Here is a 22072-nt window from a genome sequence, read left to right on the forward strand (position 1 = left end):
TTTAATTACTAGATTTGATCAATAAATAATAAATTAATATTAATTTAACCACATTCCTCACATTCTTTCGACTAAAATTCTAAATATTCAAAATTTCATGCATAACCCTTTTAATTCAGCTCAAAATCTTACATTGGGTGTCTTTGCCGACGTCTTGTGGGAAAAAAATAATATAACATGACGTTTCATGACTCTTGCCACTAGATGGCATTATAGCTCTACATGAAGCAAATGAGCTGTTCCGCTGGGTCCTAAAGTCAATTTCTGACCTCAGGGTAACAAAATACCAATATCTACAAGGAAAGACGTATGTCTACAGTAAATACAGCAAGATTCATATTGACTGAAAATCAACCTGACTCCAAGCTCTCTTTAGTGAGATGGTGAGTGTGTGTACGTACGTGCCAGGCGGACACAGAAGTGAGGTTGGCCATGACAGCAGCACTGAGCTGATCCAGCACCGCTTGAGGAACACAGTTACCGGCCTCCGACAGCAGAAGGCGCTCACACTGAACCTGCCTCAACATCAGGAACACCACAGGATGCTCTGGAGATACACTCAGAACCTGAGATGGGAAGAAGGACGTATAAAAACCGGTTAAAGGTGCACAAAGTAATTACATGTTTAAGTTTTACTTGTTCTTTACCTTCCTAACCGGCTGTGTCTCGCCACCAGCTTTAAAGGGATAGTTCACCCAAAAATGAAAAATCTGTCATTAATTACTCAGTCATGTTGTTCCAAATCCACAAGCCTTTAGTTCATCTTCGGAACACAAATGAGGATCTTTTTGATGAAATCTGAGAGCTTTCTGTCCCCTCCATTGACAGCCAAGCAACTACCGCTTTGACGCTTCAAAAAGTTCATAAAGAGATCATAAAACTAATCCATATGAATTGAGCGATTAAGTCCAAATTTTCTGAAGAGACACGATCGCTTTATATGACAAACTGGTTTAATTTAGGCTTTTATTCACATTAAAACATTGATCAGCGAACATAAACAGAAACTCGGCCGAACCTGCTTGACGCACAAGAACAAACCTCATTGATTCTTGAGGAAGCTGAAATGTCAGCCTGCATAACATGAGAATGAACCATCAAGCAAGCATGCTTGAGTTTCTGTTTACCACAACTGGTGTGTGAGTTGATGAATGTTTATATGTGAATGAAAGCCTACATTAAATCTATTCATCATCTAAAGCGATCAAGTCTCTTCAGAAAATTTCCACCAAACCATTTAATTTTTATGGTTTAGTTTTACGATCTCTTTTTGAAGCGTCAAAGTGGTAGTTTCATAGCTGTCAACGGAGGGAGAGAAATCACTCAGATTTCATCAAAAATGTCAAAAATGTAATCTTCATTTGTGTTCCAAAGATGAACGAAAGTATTACAGGTTTGGAACATCACGAGGGTGAGTAATTAACGACAGAATTTTCATTATTGGGTGAACTATCACTTTAATGAACTCACAGGCAGCATCTGAAACCACATCCTTCTCTACTACATATAGCAGGCAAAAAACAGTATGTGAAAGGAGTTGTGAAAAGTTCCTGGATGACCTACTACCTCAGTTGAGATTTTGGAGTGCACATCTTTGGAGTGGACACTTTACTGTCCCATGAGGCCCCATGAGTTGTGAATGGCAATGAAGTGACACAACTGCAGGTCACATGACAGTAACAAAATGACCAATGTAGTATGTCCGGATTACATTCATAATCAAACACCTTTAAACGATATAGAACACAGGCACAGTCTCATGCTGTCTTCATACAGTCTAGTAAGTACTACGTTTGGTTACTTTATGACCGTTAAAAAAGTATGTTTTATATAGTATGACTAAGGGTAATATGATGAAAATCATACTTTCCTCTGTTGTCACTGTCACTTGACCTAGCATCAGTTGCGTTGCTTCACGGGATAGTGTTCAGATGCACACTTCAGAATCTGGGTACTTTTTGCCTACTGTAATAATATGCATACTTTGACATACTACTGTTTTTTGCCTACTATATAGTAGGGAAGTAGGAGTATTCAAACACAGTGATTGTATTCTTATGTAGAAGTGCTTTTCAGGGTTACTCACTAATATGACCATATATAGTCATACGAGTGTACAACATTTTAAATGCATTTTTCTATACTTTATGTCCAAAACTTTAAGCACAACAAAATTACTTTTGCAATACGTATTCAATTATGTATATATTAATGTGTCATGCTCAGAAGAAACGATCTCAAAGTCAGTCAAATTTATGCCGAAATTTCACAATAGGGTTCTCAAGTTCTCGTACGAGAGGTTCTCTCGTATTGCGTAAGTTTAGCTTACGCTACGGGAAAGATTCATCTTCTCGAGATACTGAAGCCAAAAAATTATCCTTAATTTTGTATTCCTTGTCAACGCAGTGCAGCAGCTAGCAGACCTAGAGCAGGCCATCTCGCGTGCTCATTGGCTGCCCTGCGGGCAACTGCTGCAGCCTACCAGTGAGCCCGGCGTGACGTCACGCCCAATGAAGGGCGCTCGCGCCTTCATAGCGTCACAGCCCGCCAGAATGGGCGTGGCTTAGCGTATAACACTAGGGGCTGTAGGCTGACTTCCCTGATTTTCGTCTCTTCAGCGAGCTCTTTGCATCGCTGGATCTGAGAGAAGCCACCGCCGCCGTCGAACAGCGGACAGCCAGCTTAGGAGAGCGCTGAGGAAGCCGGCCGTCTTCGCCACCTTCAGCCATCCGTGCGAGCTACGCTATCCGGCGACGTATCCTTTACCTTGCTAAAACCTATTCTAAAACTATTCTAAAAGAGCAGCGAGTGTCTTTTTTAAGACGCCTCGCACTTCCGGCTGTGAAGCGCTTCCGCTGTCGACCCTGCGGGCTCGACTCGAAGCCTTCAACACCCCCCGCCTCTCCTCACCGACGCGCAGCTGCCGCTCACGAGCCTCACTGCCGTCGCATCTGAGAATGAGGCCGAGGGACACGTACGAGCACGCGGCTAGCTCTCTTTACGTTACAAGAGAGCTACCCCGCCCTCGTGTCCCCGTTCCCGCGTCATGCAGAGCCCTCTCGAGCTCTCTGCATGACCCGGACGGGCATCATCTGTGTTACATGTAGGTCCCGTGCCCACTACTCGTGCACGCGCCCTCGTACAAACACTGTTCCAGTTCTGCTCGACCACCGAGCACGCGGCTAGCTCTCTTTACGTTACAAGAGAGCTACCCCGCCCTCGCGTCCCCGTTCGCACGTCATGCAGAGCCCTCTCGAGCTCTCTGCATGACCCGGACGGGCTTGCGCGCCGCCGTCGAAATGTCTCGCCATGTCAGTCCCCTTAGATAAGGCTACTGCAGTGGTGTATTTGGCAGCCAACGAGCCGGTAATGCAACCCGCTCGCCTGCACACATTCGCCGTTCTCGCGGCGACCCAGAGAAATCTCAAGTGAGTATAATGTCAGATTAAGAATGTAAGTTACGTGCCCGCTCACGAGCGCTCACGCTTAACTTACTAACAGACACATCGCCTCCGAAAAGACGTGCGTGTTTAAGTTTATTCCCTGTCAGTCCCCTTCAAACAGGCTACTGCAGTGGTTCAATTAGCAGCCAACGAGCCGGTTTGTTTACCCTCTCGCCTGCACACAAACGCCGTTTTCACGGCGACCCAGAAAAATCTCAAAAAGAGTATTTAATGTCTGGTCCGGCTCATGCCGTCGGTGTTGTAAGTGTAATGAAAGTGCCCACGCCCCAGTGTTCACCACTACACATAAGCACTCCGAACCTCGCAGAGCACACTCTCATGAAGCGCAGAAAAGCCGCTCGAGTGTTGAATGTAAGAAATGTGTCCACAAGTCTGTGCCCACTATCTGCCCGCTCTGTTACACGATCAAGAAAGCAGGTTATGAATGTAAGTCTCGTGCCCGCCAGAGTGCGTTCACGCTTGCTAACACAAACCTCCCCCCGGGCTCCGCCCGCGCGTTTAAGTGTTATCACAAAACGCAAGGCATTAATAAAACGCTCCCCATCCATTATGATCGGGGCGTCAAATACACTTGTAAGTCTAGTGCCCGCGCTCACGCTTACAGGAAGCTTTTCCGCCCGGAGCGCTGCTCGCGCGTCAAAGAGTGAAAAAAGAATGTTCCCCATCCCTTATGATTGGGACATCTCACATAAATCAGCCGGTCTCGGCTTTCAGCGAGCAGCCATTGCCCAGAACCGAGAGCGCGCACGCCGCGCTTTCGGCTCCGGGTCAGTTTCACAAAAGAAACCAGGTTATGGATGTAAGTCTCGTGCCCGCCAGAGTGCGTTCACGCTTGCTAACACAAACCTCCCCCCGGGCTCCGCCCGCGCGTTTTAAGTGTTATCACAAAACGCAGGGCATTAATAAAACGCTCCCCATCCATTATGATCGGGGCGTCAAATACACTTGTAAGTCTCGTGCCCGCGCTCACGCTTACAGGAAGCTTTTCAGCCCGGAGCGCTGCTCGCGCGTCAAAAAGTGAAAAAAAAAAATAAAAAACGAAAAGAAAAGAATGTTCCCCATCCCTTATGATTGGGACATCTCATATAAATCAGCTGGTCTCGGCTTTCAGCGAGCAGCCATCGCCCAGAACCGAGAGCGCCCGCGCCGCGCTTTCGGCTCAGGGTCAGTTTCACAAAAGAAAGCAGGTTATGAATGTAAGTCTCGTGCCCGCCTGAGTGCGTTCATGCTTGCTAAACACTAACCTCCCCCCGGGCTCCGCCCGCGCGTTTAAGTGTTATCACAAAACGCAGGGCATTAATAAAACGCTCCCCATCCATTATGATCGGGGCATCAAATACACTTGTAAGTCTCGTGCCCGCGCACACGCGCTCACGCTTACAGGAAGCTTTCCCGCCCGGAGCGCTGCTCGCGCGTAAAAAAAAAATGACAAAAGACTGTTCCCCATCCCTTATGATTGGGACATCTCACATAAATCAGCCGGTTTCGGCTTTACAGCGAGCAGCCATTGCCCAGAACCGAGAGCGCGCGCACCGCGCTTTCGGCTCCGGTTCAGTTTCACAAGCCCGCAAATGGCGGCGGTCTGAACCCGGAGGCCATTCGCCCCCCTAGCGACTCACATAGCTGCGTGGGAAACTATCCCAGGGATTTCAGAATGGGTGTTGAGCACAATAAAGCAGGGCTATACACTTCAATTCATTCGCCGTCCCCCGCGCTTTCAAGCCCGGACCGCGACGATAGTGAATGCGGAAGTAGCACACCTACTTCACGCAGAAATAGCAAAGCTGCTGTGCAAAGGGGCTATAGAAAAGGTACCGCCTTCTCTGAGCGAGTCAGGCTTTTACAGCCGATATTTTCTCGTACCCAAGAAGGACGGAGCCTTCAGACCTATCCTAGATCTGAGACATTTGAACTAAGTGCTTGCGAAAAGACCGTTCAAAATGCTTACGACCAGGAAAATCCTCGCGCACGTTCGCCCGAGGGACTGGTTTATTTCTCTAGATCTGAAGGATGCCTATTTTCAGATTCAGATAGTACCCCGTCACAGGCAATTTTTGAGATTCGCCTTCGATGGTCAGGTATATCATTACACCGTCCTGCCGTTCGGCCTGTCCCTGGCACCCTGTACATTTACAAAGTGCATGGACGCGGCGCTCGCCCCCCTGAGAAGTCAGGGGCTGCGAATAATGAACTATCTGGACGATTGGCTGATATTGGCACAGTCAGAGACAGAACTGCTATCTCACAGAACAGTGCTTCTCAGTCATCTGGAAAGCTTGGGTCTCACGGTCAACTGGACCAAGAGCTCATTACTGCCCAGACAGTCAATTTCCTTTTTAGGAATAGCACTGGACTCGGTGACCATGACGGCTCGTTTATCGACACAGCGCGCGCGCCGTGTTCACCACCTAGCCGCATCTTTCCAGAAGGGCAGCTTTCTCCCTTTGAAAACATTTCAAAGGATGTTGGGCTGTATGGCATCAGCTGCAGCGGTGCTCCAGCTGGGCCTACTGCGCATGCGCCCGCTGGTTGAATGCTCGCGTGTCCCGCCGGGTGTCTGGCGGCCAGAAAATCAGAGTGACTCAGGCCTGCATAGCAGCTCTGCAGCCCTGGTTAGTGGCCGACTGGTACCAGCAGGGAGTAATGATGGGAACCATCTCTTATGGTAAAGTCATCTCGACAGACGCGTCCAACTCGGGTTGGGGCGCACTGTTCGAGGGCAGACCGGCCTTTGGCCAGTGGTCAGACCAGGAGAAGGGTTTTCACATAAACTGTCAGGAAATGATAGCGGTCGAGAACGTGCTGAAGTGCTTCCTCCCGTTCATACAGGACCAGCATGTTCTTGTCCGCTCGGACAACATGTCTGTGGTATCCTATGTAAACCGTCAGGGCGGTGTCAGATCCAGAAATCTCTGCAATCTGACGGAACGCCTCCTTATTTGGTCTCAGATGCACCTGCGCTCGCTGAGGGCGGCGCATGTGCCTGGCCATTTGAACAACGGCCCAGACAAACTGTCCAGGGACAATGTTCCCCCAGGGGAATGGTCCCTGCACCCCAAACGGTCCAGAAACTGTGGCGCCTATTCGGCAGAGCGGAAGTCGACCTATTTGTGTCAAAAGACAACGCTCAATGCCCGACGGTCTGTTCGAAGGACGAGGACGCGCTGGCCCAGGTTTGGCCCAGCCTCCCGCTATATGCTTTCCCTCCGGTCTCTCTGTTGCCACAGGTGATCAAGAGAATCAGGGAAACGCGCCACTTGGTGCTCCTCATAGCCCCGCGTTGGGAGAATCAGATTTGGTTCCCGGAACTAGCAGGGCTGTCACATACAGCTCCGTGGCCGAATCCGGTGAGGGCAGATCTCCTCTCTCAGGCTCACGGCAGGATGTGGCATCCCAATCCAGAGCGCTGGTCTCTGCATGCATGGTTGATCAACGGGTACTCGTTGCCCTGCCAGAAGGAGTGATGAACACGATCACGCAGTCTAGAGCCCCTTCCACGAGAAGGCTCTACGCGTCTAAATGGTCGGTTTTCTCTGGATGGTGCACCGACAGAGGTCTGGACCCGCGGACATGCGGGGTGGGGCATCTGCTCACCTTCCTACAAGAGCTGTTGGATAAGGGAAGGTCCCCATCCACGCTCAATGTATACGTGGCGGCCGTGGCAGCGTTCGCAGAATCGACGCACGGCCAGTCATTGGGAAGACACGAGTTGGCCATCCGCTTCCTTAGAGGAGCTAGAAGGATGAATCCGCCGCGCCCCCCGTCGGTTCCCATGTGGGATCTTTCATTGGTCCTCGAGGCCCTGATAGCTTTTCCATTTGAACCACTAGACACCGTGGGGTTGAAATATCTATCACTGAAAACCGTCTTTCTGATTGCACTGTCGTCAGTAAAACGTGTAGGGGACCTGCATGTGCTGTCTGTCAGCGCGTCGTGTCTTGAGTTCGGACCGAATGACTCTAAAGTCATCCTCAGACCTAGACATGGCTATGTCCCTAAAGTGATGGGCACTCCATTCAGAGCGCAAGTTATTTCGTTGTCAGCTCTCCCAGCATCTGACAGCGAAGGTGATGTGAATCTCCTCTGCCCTGTCAGAGCGCTGAGGTTTTACATTACGCGCTCCGCCTCCTTCAGGCGTTCGGAACAGCTTTTTTGTTTCGTTTGGGGGGCGCACCAAGGGTCTCGCCTCCTCGAAACAGAGCCTGTCCAGATGGATAGTAGACGCTATAGCGGCCGCTTACGCGTCAAAAGGTCTGCAATGCCCTCTGGGCATCAGGGCTCATTCCACGAGAGGCGTGGCCTCTTCGTGGGCATGGTCCATTGGAATTTCTATCCATGACATATGTGTAGCGGCGGGCTGGAGCTCCCCGTCTACCTTTGTCAGGTTTTATAACCTAGAAGTTCCTGCCTTGCAGGCTAAACTGTTGTCAGTCTGAAGGAGAGGTGTATTCTGCCCAGATCTCCTGCTCAGATCACTCTCACATGACTCAGCTCTCCTGGTTGAGCTGCACTAAGTAGGGTATGTGCCATGTGCCTATACAGACCGGCGCGCTGCTCTGTATTCCCTATGTGTGCTTATGTACAAGTGATGGCCCGCATGGCTGGCCACCTTATTTTTTCCACTTATGGGGTTCCCCTGAAAGCTCGGGGTCTCATGTGGATGCTTGGCGCGCACGGCGTTGACAAAGTGTTCCCGTAGCGTAAGCTAAACTTACGCAATACGAGAGAACCTCTCGTAAGAGAACGATACTTGGTTACTAACGTAACCTCGGTTCTCTCTAGAGAGGGAACGAGTATTGCGTAACCGGCCGTGCTCGCGCCACGAGCGACTTCGCTTCAGTCGACGAAAACCAGGGAAGTCAGCCTACAGCCCCTAGTTTTATACGCTAAGCCACGCCCATTCTGGCGGGCTGTGACGCTATGAAGGCGCGAGCGCCCTTCATTGGGCGTGACGTCACGCCTGGCTCACTGGTAGGCTGCAGCAGTTGCCCGCAGGGCAGCCAATGAGCACGCGAGATGGCCTGCTCTAGGTCTGCTAGCTGCTGCACTGCATTGACAAGGAATACAAAATTAAGGATAATTTTTTGGCTTCAGTATCTCGAGAAGATGAATCTTTCCCGTAGCGTAAGCTAAACTTACGCAATACTCGTTCCCTCTCTAGAGAGAACCGAGGTTACGTTAGTAACCGAGTATCGATTTCTAGCATGACAACAACACCGTACAAAATCAATTTGTTCTTTGATCTAACTCTTAAAAGTCACTTTCAATGGTGTAATCTAATGCAGTCAAACATTTAATAATATTTGGAATTTAAAATAGGTTCTGTGTGGTTCTGAACCAACACTGCACATATTGAATATCTCCTTTGTCTGATATACCTATTTTAGGTGTTACAGTACAAGTCAAGCAGTGCAGGAAGCAGAGTGGGAGTTGGAAATTCATTTCTATGGGAGCAGAGCTACACGCTAGGTTGGAAATTGTGGAATTGACAGCAGATCGAAGAAAGCATTGAGAGCTACCGAAAGCATCTAACTCTTGAGAAATGCTCAATATTATGCAAATGACAGGCAAAAAACGGCAGGCAGGCAGCCAGTCACTGTGAGGTCATAAGCATTTCAAAATCTTCCCTGGATTAGTGAATAAATCGTATTATTTACATATTACTATTTCGTTCAGATTTTAAATGAAGCTTCATGCATTTTATTATCACTAAACTGGCTGGGTTAACAAGTGTTTTAAATTAACACTATATCCTTACTTTTGGCATGCAAAAATAAATCTGGCATCTTTCCAACTATAATTGTGTGTATAGATATGAATATTATTTTTGGTTGTGTGGAAAAACAGCTAGATTATACTGCTGGCCGGACTCTCTAATGATGATCTGGCATTTTAAATTGCTGTCCTAAAATTACAGAACAAAGACAAACCTCCTCAAATTCGCCAGTCTTTTAAGTCATGTCTTAAAACGTACTTTTTTAAATTGCCCTTCAAGTCATAGAAATTTTAGGATGGTCATTGTTGTTGAAATGATGTGTTTTACTCATTCCCTTTCTCTATCTTTTTATGATGCCAGTTGTCAATATTGTGAAGCACTTTGCTCAACTTAGGTGTTTTAAATCTGATATATAAATGAATCTAAATTGAGAGAGTTGACTACAGCAGGGGTATCGTGCTCCTGAAGGGCCACACTTGTGCAGGGCTTAACTAAACACACCTGAAACAGGTAATCACGGTCTTCCGGATCACTAGAAACATCCAGGCAGGTGTTTTAGAGCAAGTTGGAGCAACTCTACAGAACATTGGTCCTTCAGGAGTAGGATTGGACACCCCTGCACAACAGACACCCCCCCAAACGGAACAGCTCTTGTGTTTTGAGCTGACAGAGAGACATAGATGGATACTAGACAAATGGTGCAGTGAAACGGGCATGTTCTGCTCTGAAGCCCTTGAATCTGTCTGTGTCTGCACCTGCGCCCGAGAGCTGATGAGAGACGAATCAATAGGGGACAGCGTGACACAGAAACAGAGAGCGTGCATGTGTGTGTGTAGTGTACCTGGGAACAAAGAGTCTCTGCCTGGTCATATTGACCACTCTGTTTGAGCCCAGTCACGGCCTGCTGCAGCACCCAGCCCTCCAGAGCCTGAGCCAAGAGCCCGTCCTCTCCCTGCAGGCCCTTCACTGAGAACAGACACACAACACACAGTCTTAAAGCCATGTTCACCGTCCGCATATACACTACCGGTCAAAAGTTTGGAATTATTGTGATTTTTGTTATGTTTTTTGAAAGTATTATTACACAGCTGGCTCAAAAATACAGTAAAAACTAATATTGTGAAATATTTCTAGTTTAAAATACTTCTTTTCTACTTTAATATATTTCAAAATGTAATTTATTAATGTGATGGCAAAGCTAGTCTTTAGTGTCACATTACCATTCAGAAATCATTATGTGTTGATTTGGTGCTCAATTATTAATAAAGGTTCCTATTATTATCAATGTTGAAAAAAACTGCTATTTCTGTAGAAACCGTGATAAATATTTTTCAGAATATTTTGATGAATAGAAGGTTCAAAAGAACAGCATTAATTTTATAGTTCAGCTTTGATTCACAGGAATGAATTCCATTTTAAAATATACTAAAATAGAAAACGGCTCTTTTAAATTGTAATTATATTTCATAATATTACTTTTTTCCCTGTATTTTTTTATTGAATAAATTCAGCCTTTCTGAGCGAAAAAATGATTTAAAAAAACATTTAAAAAAAACTTAACTACTACAAACTTTTGACCATAAGCATATTCACATACACTGACGAAACAGTCTCAAGTTTCACTGACCTTTTTCAGACACCAGAGTCATGTGCTCCCTCTCCAGATCTTCTCTGCGAGGGGCGGAGCCTGCGAGTAAGCATGCAGTGTTCTCTGTGTGACAGGCGGCCATTAGCCCCGCCCAACCAGCAGGATCATCTGCGTTTGTCAAACAGAAAGACAGGACGCATCGATCAAACACTGAATCACTGTCGTCTTACCTAGTGTAGACAAATATATCATCTGGTTGATATATTGATGTCTCAGAGTCTCTTCTGTCCTCTCTAACTTTGAACATAGCTTCACTCTAAATACACTCTCTGCATTACACTTGGCACTTACTCCTGCTGACGCGTTTAATGCAAGGTTCTCAGTATCCAAAAGGAACATTTTAATCGTTTTAGGGTTAAAGAAGAGTGTTCAGTCCAATACTACACTAACAATGTTCTTAAACAAGAAGCCAAAGCTCATTACAACAGTTTGACAAAATTCTAACTGTAATGCATATTTCAGGCTTCCCACACGTCCGACAACATTTTTTAAATATTGCATTGTTTATTATAAATTACATATCTGTGCAATACTTTTTAAATTCATCTGCCCCTTGTAATCTTTAATCAAAAATGTCCCCTTCCCTTCACAGGGACAGCATCTATTCTCTGATGACGTGTGCACCGGCATGTGTGCGGGACAATATTCCGTCCCCTCCAGCAAACTGTCACTCACATGAGATCGCAACAATTAGCAAATGATAACAATCCAATAATATCCCGATGAACAAAACCAAGTCCCACCCTACAAATTATAGATATTGAACTAAAATATTAAATTCTAAAGAAATACTTCAGAACTAAGCATAAGTAGAAAAAATTGATTTGTATATATACTGTAGAATTTTCAATTTTTTTCCAGGCCTTTAAATCTACAAATTAATTTAATTTCCAGGGCAGTGGGAACCTTGATATTTGAGATACATGTGGAACATGTACATTGTTGAACTCTTCTTTCAACAAACATCTAAAATCTGATTATGTCAGCTTGGATTCCTCATTTATCTTTCTTCCTGTTGTTCAGAAAGAAAATTACAGTGTTTTTTTTTTTCCGCCAATTAGTCAACAGGTCATTGCAGCTGTAGTTAGAAGCTCCGGTTCCCAAAATCAGTGTCCTGAGACTGCACACATACACATTGGCAGGACCAACATTAATTTTATGCTTTTTTAACAGTTCATGTCAGATTTGTTGTTCATTTGAAATATGTTACTTAAATGAATTTGGCAAGCAGAAATTTTGATATTTTCCCATTCAATTGGTTTTGTATGTGCGAAAAGGGACTTTGTTCTGTGTCTTAGGCTGATGGGTCTCGTAGTCTGCTATTAGTCTGGGTTAGGGAATTACACGCCTACAAGTTCAGGGTAATGGAAAGTCTGTTTTTGAAACTTTAAGTTATTGACTTGCCATTTAGCAGATAACCTGAGAATTGATCCAGAGAGCCTTTAATTGTGAGGACAAATTTTGCTCAGATATCTGAGCAACCTGAAGCTTTCTAGTCAAAAGTGCAATGGTGATATAATGATGATTTGCTTTACTTGGAGTCTTAATGCAACACAATTAGGCTAATGCAACTTTAGTAACACTACCTGACAGGATGGAACTTTACCTGGGCACAGCAGCACAGCTCTCTGGATTGTTTTCAGAGCATTGCATCTTCTGTCCTCACCGGAGTGGCGGCCTGAGGCCAACTGATTCACTCCACTGTACAGCAACGCCCTCTACAGATAGAAAGAGTTGAACTATTTAATGGACACAGATCTTGGCATAGGATTTCATCCACAAATGTCAAGTTACCTTTCCAAGTGTCAAGCTGGCATGACATGCCACACTGCCGGCCACAGCTCCTCCCTGATGGAAATATGAAAACTACATGAACACCAATATTTTATGGTCCATATTTCTATAACAGGTGAACTATTCCTTTAAGCATGTTAGTTCTCCAAAGATATTGTGAGAATACTCACACTGGCTTTGTTGGGGCAGTACTGTGGGACCAGTCTGGAGAGAAGAGCCCAGAGAGATGGATTCCCTGGGTTCCTACAACATAAAAGTTGTCAAACACTCTACTATATTTTTTTTATAATTAAAAAATGTCTGACAAATGAAAGAAGAATTCTTGTAGTTCTGGTATGTTCTGGTACCACATTTGACATTTGGGTTAATTAAACAAATGCAATGATTCACACCTGAGGTTAATTAGATAAAAGGTCCTTTAATAGCATTTGAGTGTTTTCACGTCTTTGTACGAAGCAGATTAAATGATGACATTAAAAGGTCACTTGCTTTTGGACAAATAAAGAAGTGCATTTAATTTAATCAAAGTCCTCAATTCCTCACTCAACAAGACATAATGGGTCCGGACAAATATTCAATCAAGTGTCCGGGATTCAGCTGAATGGCAACAACTGAAGTTTGACTATTTTGATCTTAGTCTGGCTCCAGGTGGACTTTCCTGCAACATTTAACCATTTTATAAATATAATATAATATAATATAATATAATATAATATAATATAATATAATATAATATAATATAATATAATATAATATAATATAATATAATATAATTAATATAATATAATATAATTTATAAATGACATTCCAAAGTTTGGAGTTGGTAAGATTTATTTTTTAAAGGCGTATTTTTTAAAGAAGTATCTTATGCTCACCAAGGCAAAATTTATTTGATCAAAAATATCACAAATTAAAATAACTGTTTCTATTTTAATATATCTTAAAAGGTAATTTATTCCTGTGATGGTAAAGCTGAATTTTCAGCATCATTACTCTTCAGTGTTACATGATACTTCAGAAATCATTCTAATATGCTAATTTTCTGCTCAAAAAACATTTCTTATTATAAATTTTTTTTTCAGGATTATTTGATGGATAGAAATGGATTTTTGAAATAGAACGATTTTGTAACATTATAAAGGACTACCTTCACCTTTGATCAAATATTATTATAATGATCATGAATGTGTCCTTGTTGAATAAAGGTTAATTTAAATTTAAAATTGTACAATTTAAAAATAAAATGAATGTATAATATAATATAATTTGTGCTGTCAATCGATAAAAAAACGAATTAATCACATATTTTTCTGTAATTAATCTTGATTAATCACACTTAACATTAAAGTTTTTAACATATTTTTATATTGTAATAATTTCACATTTAATCTCCAAATGAATGTAGAAACAACAAAGACAGTAGCTTATATTTTAAATATTTGTTTAATGTTTGTCTTTTTATGAAAGAAGGCCAGTTTCACCAATACCTATACGGCTACATGTATTAGGCTTTAAAAATATAACAACTTTTTATTTAAGTGAACTTAAAAAATCTTCACATAAACTCATTATAATAAATGTTACATTTGCCTGTGCCCTTCAATATATCAGAGCAAAAAATGTTCTATTGGCCCAGTCAGACCACATTTACTTCCGATGTCAAAATACACATAAAGTTATCGTTTTTGACCCATGTAACCTTGTAAACAGTGCTTTAAGATTTTTAGGTAGGTCTAAAAGGTAGGATATATTCAGAAATTTAATAAAGTTATAAAACACCACAGTTTTCACTGCATAAATAATAAATGAAATATAGATTAATCCTTATTAAATCTACAAATGTTATTCAGTCAAGAGCAGTGTAGCTTTCTGTGAGCACGAGTTGCGTGTGTCACACAGACAGGAGATACACAGATGTGAGTCAGTACCGCACTGCGTTCTCTTTTGTGTCTTGTCACACATTAATGGTTTAAAAGCATTTACATGAATAAGAGCGTGATCATATAATGTAACGCTAGCCAAAGGATGACGGGAAAAACGGATGCTGCGTTATTTGTGTTAAATATTTTCAACGCGTTAAAATTAAAGAATTAATTGTTAATTCTGACAGACTTTAATATAATATAAAATTTAGTTAAGGCCTGGAAATCACAATTTTAAAATTCTCTTATATTTTTAGGTGGGAATCATGCAGAAATATGGTGTGTGACAAAATAAATGAATCAGGACATATCTTGATGTCTTAATATGCTTTATATTTAATATAGTAGGCACTTTTATTTGTCTTCAAATACTAATATACTACATAATAGCTACATGAACCAAGATTTTTGACCACTGATATTTTATAATGAGCAGAGAAACATTGTCATATTTTGTTTTAGATTGTTGCCTAATCATGTTGTATCTAATTAGGAGACACAATATCTTAAAATATTATACAGTACCTGTGTATAGCCCTAGAAGCCTCCCTATGTACACCGCTAAAGTTGCCCTGCAGGGCCAGCAGGGTGCAAGTGAGCAGACAGTACTCCTCCACAGCGCCTCCTACAGGTTCCCCCAGTTTCAGCAGCTCGGTGAGCGTAGCACTTGCCAGAGTCACGTCCCCATGAACCAAACCCAGAGCGCAGAGACACTGCAGGCTCTCTGGAATGGGCTCTTTAAGCATGGAGCTACACATACATATATAAACAAGAGGAGACAGGTTTTGCTTTTCACTACTGAATCAGAGAATGAGTTTCTCAGAGACAGTTGAATAGTTTCCTCACCACTTAAAGAGAAGTGTTTTGGCACGATCCATGCTGCCCAGCGTGTGCTGTATCAGGGCCAGTGCAGTGAGTATACAGGCCTTTTCTTTCTCACTAGAGGCAACTGCAAGGGCTTTCTCATAGGCTGGAAATGAGTGCACATAGACAAGTGTACATACAAGCCCTCGGAAACACACAATCACAAGCGTTGGTTGTTTCATAAGGCAGTGTAGGGACTATTTCAATTCACAATGTTACCAGTAACCAAAAGCAAAACGGCAATGACAGCTCACCCTGAATGCTCTCTGGCAGGTGACTGATTTTGAAACAGGTGAGCGCCAGCCCAATGAGATCATGCAGCTCATCTAATGGTGTGGCGGAATAAATACGCACTGCTTCTTCCAAATGCCCATCATCACTGAAAGTTACATTATAAAATAAACATTATTTTGTAGTGATAACTCTAATGGCATTATTATTGATGAAATGACTGATGGCATAGTGATTTTTACCTGAGGGCACGTCCGTAACCCCTCAGAGCAAAGCTGAGCTTGTCTTTGTGAGAGGACGCCTGAAGCAACTCGACAGCTCTGTGGAGAATGGAAAATATCCAAGAACCATTTAATACCAGTGTGGTCTAGATCAGTGTATGAAACTTTAGGCAGCATACATATTTTTATATAATATTTTTAAAACACATATCGAGTTTTATGTCAATTATTTAAATAAATGTATTCCAATAACTTGTTTAAGATTCACATACACACACAGACACACACACAGACACACACACAGACACACACACAGACACACACACACACACACACACACACACACACACGCGCGCGCGCACACACACGCGCGCGCGCACACACACACACACACACACACACACACACACACACACACATTAAAATGTACTTTTGGTAATGCCTGCTTCAGATTAACTAAAATTGTGTCAGGCAGACTTAATGTCCAACTGGCCAGGACAGAATTTCCAAATGTAAAAATAGCTAGAAGATGCAAACCTGCGATATGCCTCAGTGGCCTGTTTCTTCAGCTGCAGGTGTGTGTTCAGGTATCCGAGCATGATGAAGGCGTCAGGGTCGGTCTGAATCCTCTCTGGTGTGGAAAAAAAGCGAGTACATTAAGCTTCATTACCTCCCTCCATCTTCAAATAATTTGTCACTGTCACATGGGTCATTTCCTAACATAGAAACACATTTTTCACAAATGTGTCAAGCCATTCCACCTGCATTGCTGGTGAAATCATTCAATACATCAGGGGTCTTTAACTGTCAGGCTAAAGGGCCTATGTTATTCAAAGAGATGGAACAGAGTCCCGTTACATATTGAAATTGAGTGTTACATTTTGAGCATGGCCTATTACAACATGCATACAGTGCCATATTAAGGCATTTACATACTTTATAATGGTTATACATTATAGAGTTTTGGTACTGTATTTTCTTTTGTCAAAAATTGGTTTGAGATCGGACAACAAATGGCAGACCCTTAAATTACCTCGCAATATCTTAAAGGGTTAGTCCACCCAAAAATGAAAATTCTGTCATTAATGAATCACCCTCAAACATCGAGAATATGTTTTGCGAGCAAAAACAACAAGAAAACAACTTTATTTAACAACTATTTCTCTTCTGTGTCAGTTCCTGATGATGTTCATGTTGTAAACACAGTGCAGCGCTTCCGGGTTCGATGTCAGAACCTTTCTGGGCCTTGAAAGCGGTAAAAACATTGCAGATCAAAAATATCTTCTTGGGTTTTAATGGGTTTGGAAAGACATGAGGGTGAGTACTGACAGAAATAAAAATTTTGGGTGAACTAACCCTTTAATACAGTATAGTGTGTGTTTGTGTTCTCATACCAGTGTACTTGCTCAGAGCCACCTGGGCAGCAGAGACGGCGTTCATCTGAACTATGTTGTAGAGGTAGAGCTCTGAGTCTCTGTTGCTCCTGTCCAGCAGTGTGGAGCAAACCCAGTACGCGTAACCCTTCACTCCCTCAGTCTAACATCAAACAAACATGTTACAGCAAGAAGAACATACAGCAATAGTCTGAACCGAAAGAATAAACTATACGCTACATTTCAAAAAGTTTGGAGTCAGTACATTTTTTTTAAAGAAATGTATACTTCTATTCAGCAAGAATGCATTAAATTGATCATGAGTGACAGTAAAGACATTTATAATCTTATTTTAAAACATTCATTTCAAATAACGGTATAACAAACAGTTTCCACAAAAAAATTAAGGAGCACAACTGTTTTCTATATGGATAGTAAAAAATGTTTCTTGAGCAGCATATTAGAATGATTTCTGAAGGATCAGGTAACACTGAAGACTGGAGTTATGAATCAGAAAATTCACAAGATTAAATTACATTTTAAAATACACAAATCCAGACTCAAAACAAATCTGTTTAGCTGTGCATTTAATGAATGAGCACTGTGCCACTGTTCATCCAACTGTTTGTACAGCATTTTATTTTATTTTTTTTTCTAAACTGTTTTAATTATTCTTATTTCTTTTTATTATTTTAATTTCTTCTATGTAAAGCACATTGAATTACCATTGTGTATTAAATGTGCTATATAAAGAAACTTGCCTATACTAAAATAGAAAAAAGCTCTTATAAATTGTAATAATATTTCACAACATTACTGTATTTTTGAACAAATAGATGTAGTCTTGGTGAGCATAAAAGAGAGAGAAAAAAGAAACACATTACAAACTCGAACTTTTGAAAAGTATTGTGTGTTTCGAAATGACTAGACATACATGAGTGCTCAGTTCTGTAGTGTGTCTGAAAAGGTCCATGGTGTCATAACTGCCAACAGTCTCAGCAATGAGGGCCTGTATGATGAGATAGAAGTTAGATGTGCTGCGTAAAGTAATGGACAAAAGATATGAACTCAAGGTGTAATCTGAAGTGTACCTGTCCGATCCAGCAGTTCACATAGAGGGGCTCTAGCGACTGAGCAATCTTGAAAGCTTCATGAGAGAGCTAAAAAAATAATGTAGAAATCAGCATGGCTCTTAATACAAGTAAATTAAAGCTTATCACTTGACAAAAATCACATGACCTCTATGTTTCCCTTCTTCAGATACAAAGCACCAAGGTTAGTCCATGCAACCACATTCTGAAAAATAACCAGAAGATACATTACTTGCATCAACACAAATATTTAAAAAGTGAGGAAACAGTTTATTTTTCTTGCATTACTTACATTTGACTCCGCTTTAACTGATTTGATGAAACTGTGTTGTGCAAGTGCAAAGTTCTCTATTCCTAAAAAATAAAAGCAGAAAATAATATTAACACAAGAATAGTCCATCACATCAAGCAGTTATGTAATACAGACTAATAATGCAATTATGTACAACACGTGTTTCTACCTTTTGCCATGGCGACGACCCCAAGGGCGTTCCAGTATTTGTGATTAGCACTGTCCAGCATGATCGCCTTCTTCACACACTGCCAAAACGGAGCCAAACCAAAACAGCCTGTTAAAACACCTCTTCATGCAAGCATTCTGAACAACTGATATTAGGTCAGGTCACGTACCTGCAGGGCTTTCTCCAGCAGAGGCTGGGGATCCTCCTCAGGATACAGGCAGCTGAACAGTCTGGATTGGTGGTAGTAGTTCATGCCGATGTCACACCACAGACTGGGGGCCTCCGGCATGAGTTTCAATGCATGACCAAAGCACCTGATGAAACAAGTTTCATTACAGAATAATACATGTATCCATCCATCCATCCATCCATCCATCCATCCGTCCATCCGACCCCCAGTCTTCTTTTCACCCTTTAGTTTAATGTGTTTATAAATTAATATAACTTAAACATTCAACAAGTGACTGAAATAAGGCTGCACTTATTTGATCAAAAATAAGTAAATAAAAATCAGTAATATTATGAAATGCTATTACAGTTTATAATAAATGTTAATATATTTAAAATGTACTTTATTCCTGTGATAAAAGTTAAAAAGAACAGCATTTATTTGAAACTGAAATCTTTTGTAACATTATAAATGTATTTAATGTCAATTTTGACCAATTTAATGCATCCTTGCTGAATAAAAGTACTCAATTAATGTATTTAAAAAAAAATCGTAGTGACCCCAATATTTACAATGCTAGTGTATGTATTACTGTATTGTATATTGCATGAATAATAAAAACGTTGTTCAGAAAATAAATGAATACATAGCCAGGATGTTGTTGAAGACTTATTTTCTACAGAAAAGACACATTACGTGTATTAAGCCCGTAAAGACACGTAATGACAGACTCTAATACAGCAAGTGTGATGTATTGTGTGATTGTGTGTCTCTCTAACCTTTCTCCTAAAGTGAGGAGCTGTCTCTGGTCCAGTGTATGGCTCTGATCGGGTGGATCCATCCCACATAGAGCTCCAGGTACCAGCACTTTGGCTCGGTTTGTGGACACAGTTCTGCAGGTGGTGCAGACATCACCTAGTAACTTCCACAGACATGACAGGCCTGGCCTTTGCTTTACAGCACTGAGAGCATTGACACAGAGAGAGATTACATCAATATCCACTCAATGACACCCATCAACCTCACTTGACACTTTAAAGAATGATGCACAAATATTCTCTTTACTCAGCAGAACCCTGTGTTCATGATACACTTTACCTGAAGAGGTAATGGATGGCATTCTGGATCAAATCTACAGCTCTTCCATCAAGATAGTCATCCAGTGCACTTTTAGCCAAGGCTAACAAGCATTCACCCAGACCTGAGAATCAAAACACAGTGAAGATTCACTCCAGATTTGAATACTGGATGAAATAGTTAATAACCTGAGAGATTAAAACATTAATGCAGAAATCACACAAACCTTTCAGTGCCGGCACATATTCCTCCTGCTCTAAGATCTGCCTGTACTCTGAGGCAGCCTCTTTAAACCGGCCCAGGATCTGTTTAATGGCGGCCGTCTGATAGAGGCTATAGATTGAGGTGGGCTGAAGATGATGTGCTTTATCAAAGGCTTTCAGAGCAGCTGTGAAACTCCTGCGGTTCAGGTAAGCTTCACCTAAACATTCCCAGCACACCCAGTCCTGAGGATCAGCCCTCAACGCTGCCTGCAGACTGAGACCACAGCAGAATCATGGGTAACTTTCAAATCAAATCAATGATCATTGCATATGGGGCAGCCATTTATCTTAACATTTTTGTCTGATGAAGAGCCATATGGCTCGGTTTTGGTGAGAACAATATATATATATATATATATATATATATATATATATATATATATATATATATATATATATATATATCCCACATTTAACATTTGATGAAGTCATCTCTGGAGACAGGAAAGTGGACATTGAAAACTTGGGGCAAAGTTAATTGTGGGATTCTGGGAAATGAGCTCTTCTGCCGTTATAGTATAAATAATGAAGGCTAATAGCAGGCAAATTTTTGTATAATTAGACTAATATAAGTAAAATATTTTTTTGAATAATTATAACTGTAAACAATAAATAAAATGTACTGCAAATATATGAGTTCCATTTCTACTTCCTGAAATTTGAATTACACTTTTGAATCCTGTTTGCTTCCCATTTCAAATTCCAGAATTGAATTGGAAATAAAAAGCCATTTCTCATTTAGATTCTAATTGGCACAAAAAATTCTGTAATATAGGCCTACAATTAATAACAATTTTGGAAAAAGCCATGTTGATGTCTTGCATCATTATAACTGAAATAAAATCTTTAAAATATCTTCTAATCACACCATCCAGGGCCAGTTAAACAACTCTTATTACCACTTGTGCTTCACTTACTCTGCAATGGCCTGTTGGTGCTGGCCAATCTTGAGGTGGTAGAGACCTCTCCTCATCCAGGCCCATTTAGCAGAGCCAGGAGTGGCTCTCTCTGTTACAGTCTGCAGAACAGTCAGAGCTGAGTCCTAAACAGATAGAACACATCAAAGTTAATAAACCCCAGTCTTCTACAACATGTACAGAGAGAAAAGTTTCTTGTGACTTTTTGAAATTAGATTTTGGCAAGAAAAACTAAATAGAGTATACACTCATTGAATTAACTAGACTGCACTCACCATGTCTCCCTGCTCCATGCTGAGATCTACAGTAGCCGCTCCAGCCTCTGCATCAGAGGAATCCAGCTCAAATGCTCTCTTATAGCAGCCTCTGGCTCTGCCCTGATCCTTTGCCACCTCTCTGTAGTAATGGCCCAGGAAACGAAACACTGAACCAAGATACGGGTCCAGTTTAGCAGCCTTAAAACAACAGAAAAGTAATCATTATTTATTTTTATCCCAAGACAGAAGAGTGGTATCTACATAAAAAGATAAAGAGTGTAAGTTCTGGGGCCTCATTTATAACCATTGCGTACGCACAAAACAAGCCCTGAAAGAGGTGTACGCCACTTACGACGCACAAGTTGTGAATTATAAAAACGAACTTGACGGGGAAAATTTGCGCACCTGCACGCAAACTCTGACCCATGCGTACGAACATTTTGGAGATGGAGCAGTTTGGCGACACCGATGGTGAGCCGGAGTTAAATGTCTTTTTGGTCACTTTTAGACAGAAAATCTAAAGAAAATTATACATATACAGAAAGATAATACAAATATAATCACATGAAGCAAACATCCATCCCTTATGTCCGCGCCAGCGAGC

The 22072-nt window shown here is 41.9% G+C and overlaps 1 protein-coding gene across 1 annotated transcript in view; it reads right to left on the bottom strand.

The window, feature by feature from the left end:
• skic3 (SKI3 subunit of superkiller complex) overlaps window positions 1-22072 on the bottom strand; it is a 30312-nt gene that overhangs the window by 3097 nt on the left and 5143 nt on the right. Inside the window, exons 15-37 of the mRNA XM_077231632.1 lie at window positions 21487-21666; window positions 21212-21336; window positions 20258-20508; window positions 20053-20155; window positions 19734-19916; window positions 18955-19099; window positions 18786-18864; window positions 18617-18678; window positions 18473-18529; window positions 18325-18393; window positions 18168-18242; window positions 17255-17396; window positions 16398-16491; window positions 15882-15959; window positions 15663-15787; window positions 15391-15514; window positions 15070-15294; window positions 12793-12865; window positions 12623-12676; window positions 12435-12546; window positions 10808-10936; window positions 10022-10146; window positions 402-566 (exon numbers count right to left, since the gene is read on the bottom strand). Of these exons, the coding sequence (XP_077087747.1) occupies window positions 402-566; window positions 10022-10146; window positions 10808-10936; window positions 12435-12546; window positions 12623-12676; window positions 12793-12865; window positions 15070-15294; window positions 15391-15514; window positions 15663-15787; window positions 15882-15959; window positions 16398-16491; window positions 17255-17396; window positions 18168-18242; window positions 18325-18393; window positions 18473-18529; window positions 18617-18678; window positions 18786-18864; window positions 18955-19099; window positions 19734-19916; window positions 20053-20155; window positions 20258-20508; window positions 21212-21336; window positions 21487-21666 (2775 nt within the window). The remainder of the gene's footprint in view (window positions 1-401; window positions 567-10021; window positions 10147-10807; window positions 10937-12434; window positions 12547-12622; window positions 12677-12792; window positions 12866-15069; window positions 15295-15390; window positions 15515-15662; window positions 15788-15881; window positions 15960-16397; window positions 16492-17254; window positions 17397-18167; window positions 18243-18324; window positions 18394-18472; window positions 18530-18616; window positions 18679-18785; window positions 18865-18954; window positions 19100-19733; window positions 19917-20052; window positions 20156-20257; window positions 20509-21211; window positions 21337-21486; window positions 21667-22072) is intronic.

Source organism: Siphateles boraxobius, unplaced genomic scaffold (genome assembly GCF_051911475.1).
Source record: "Siphateles boraxobius isolate OS27281-9 unplaced genomic scaffold, OSU_SipBor_1 16, whole genome shotgun sequence".
Taxonomy (NCBI): domain Eukaryota; kingdom Metazoa; phylum Chordata; class Actinopteri; order Cypriniformes; family Leuciscidae; genus Siphateles; species Siphateles boraxobius.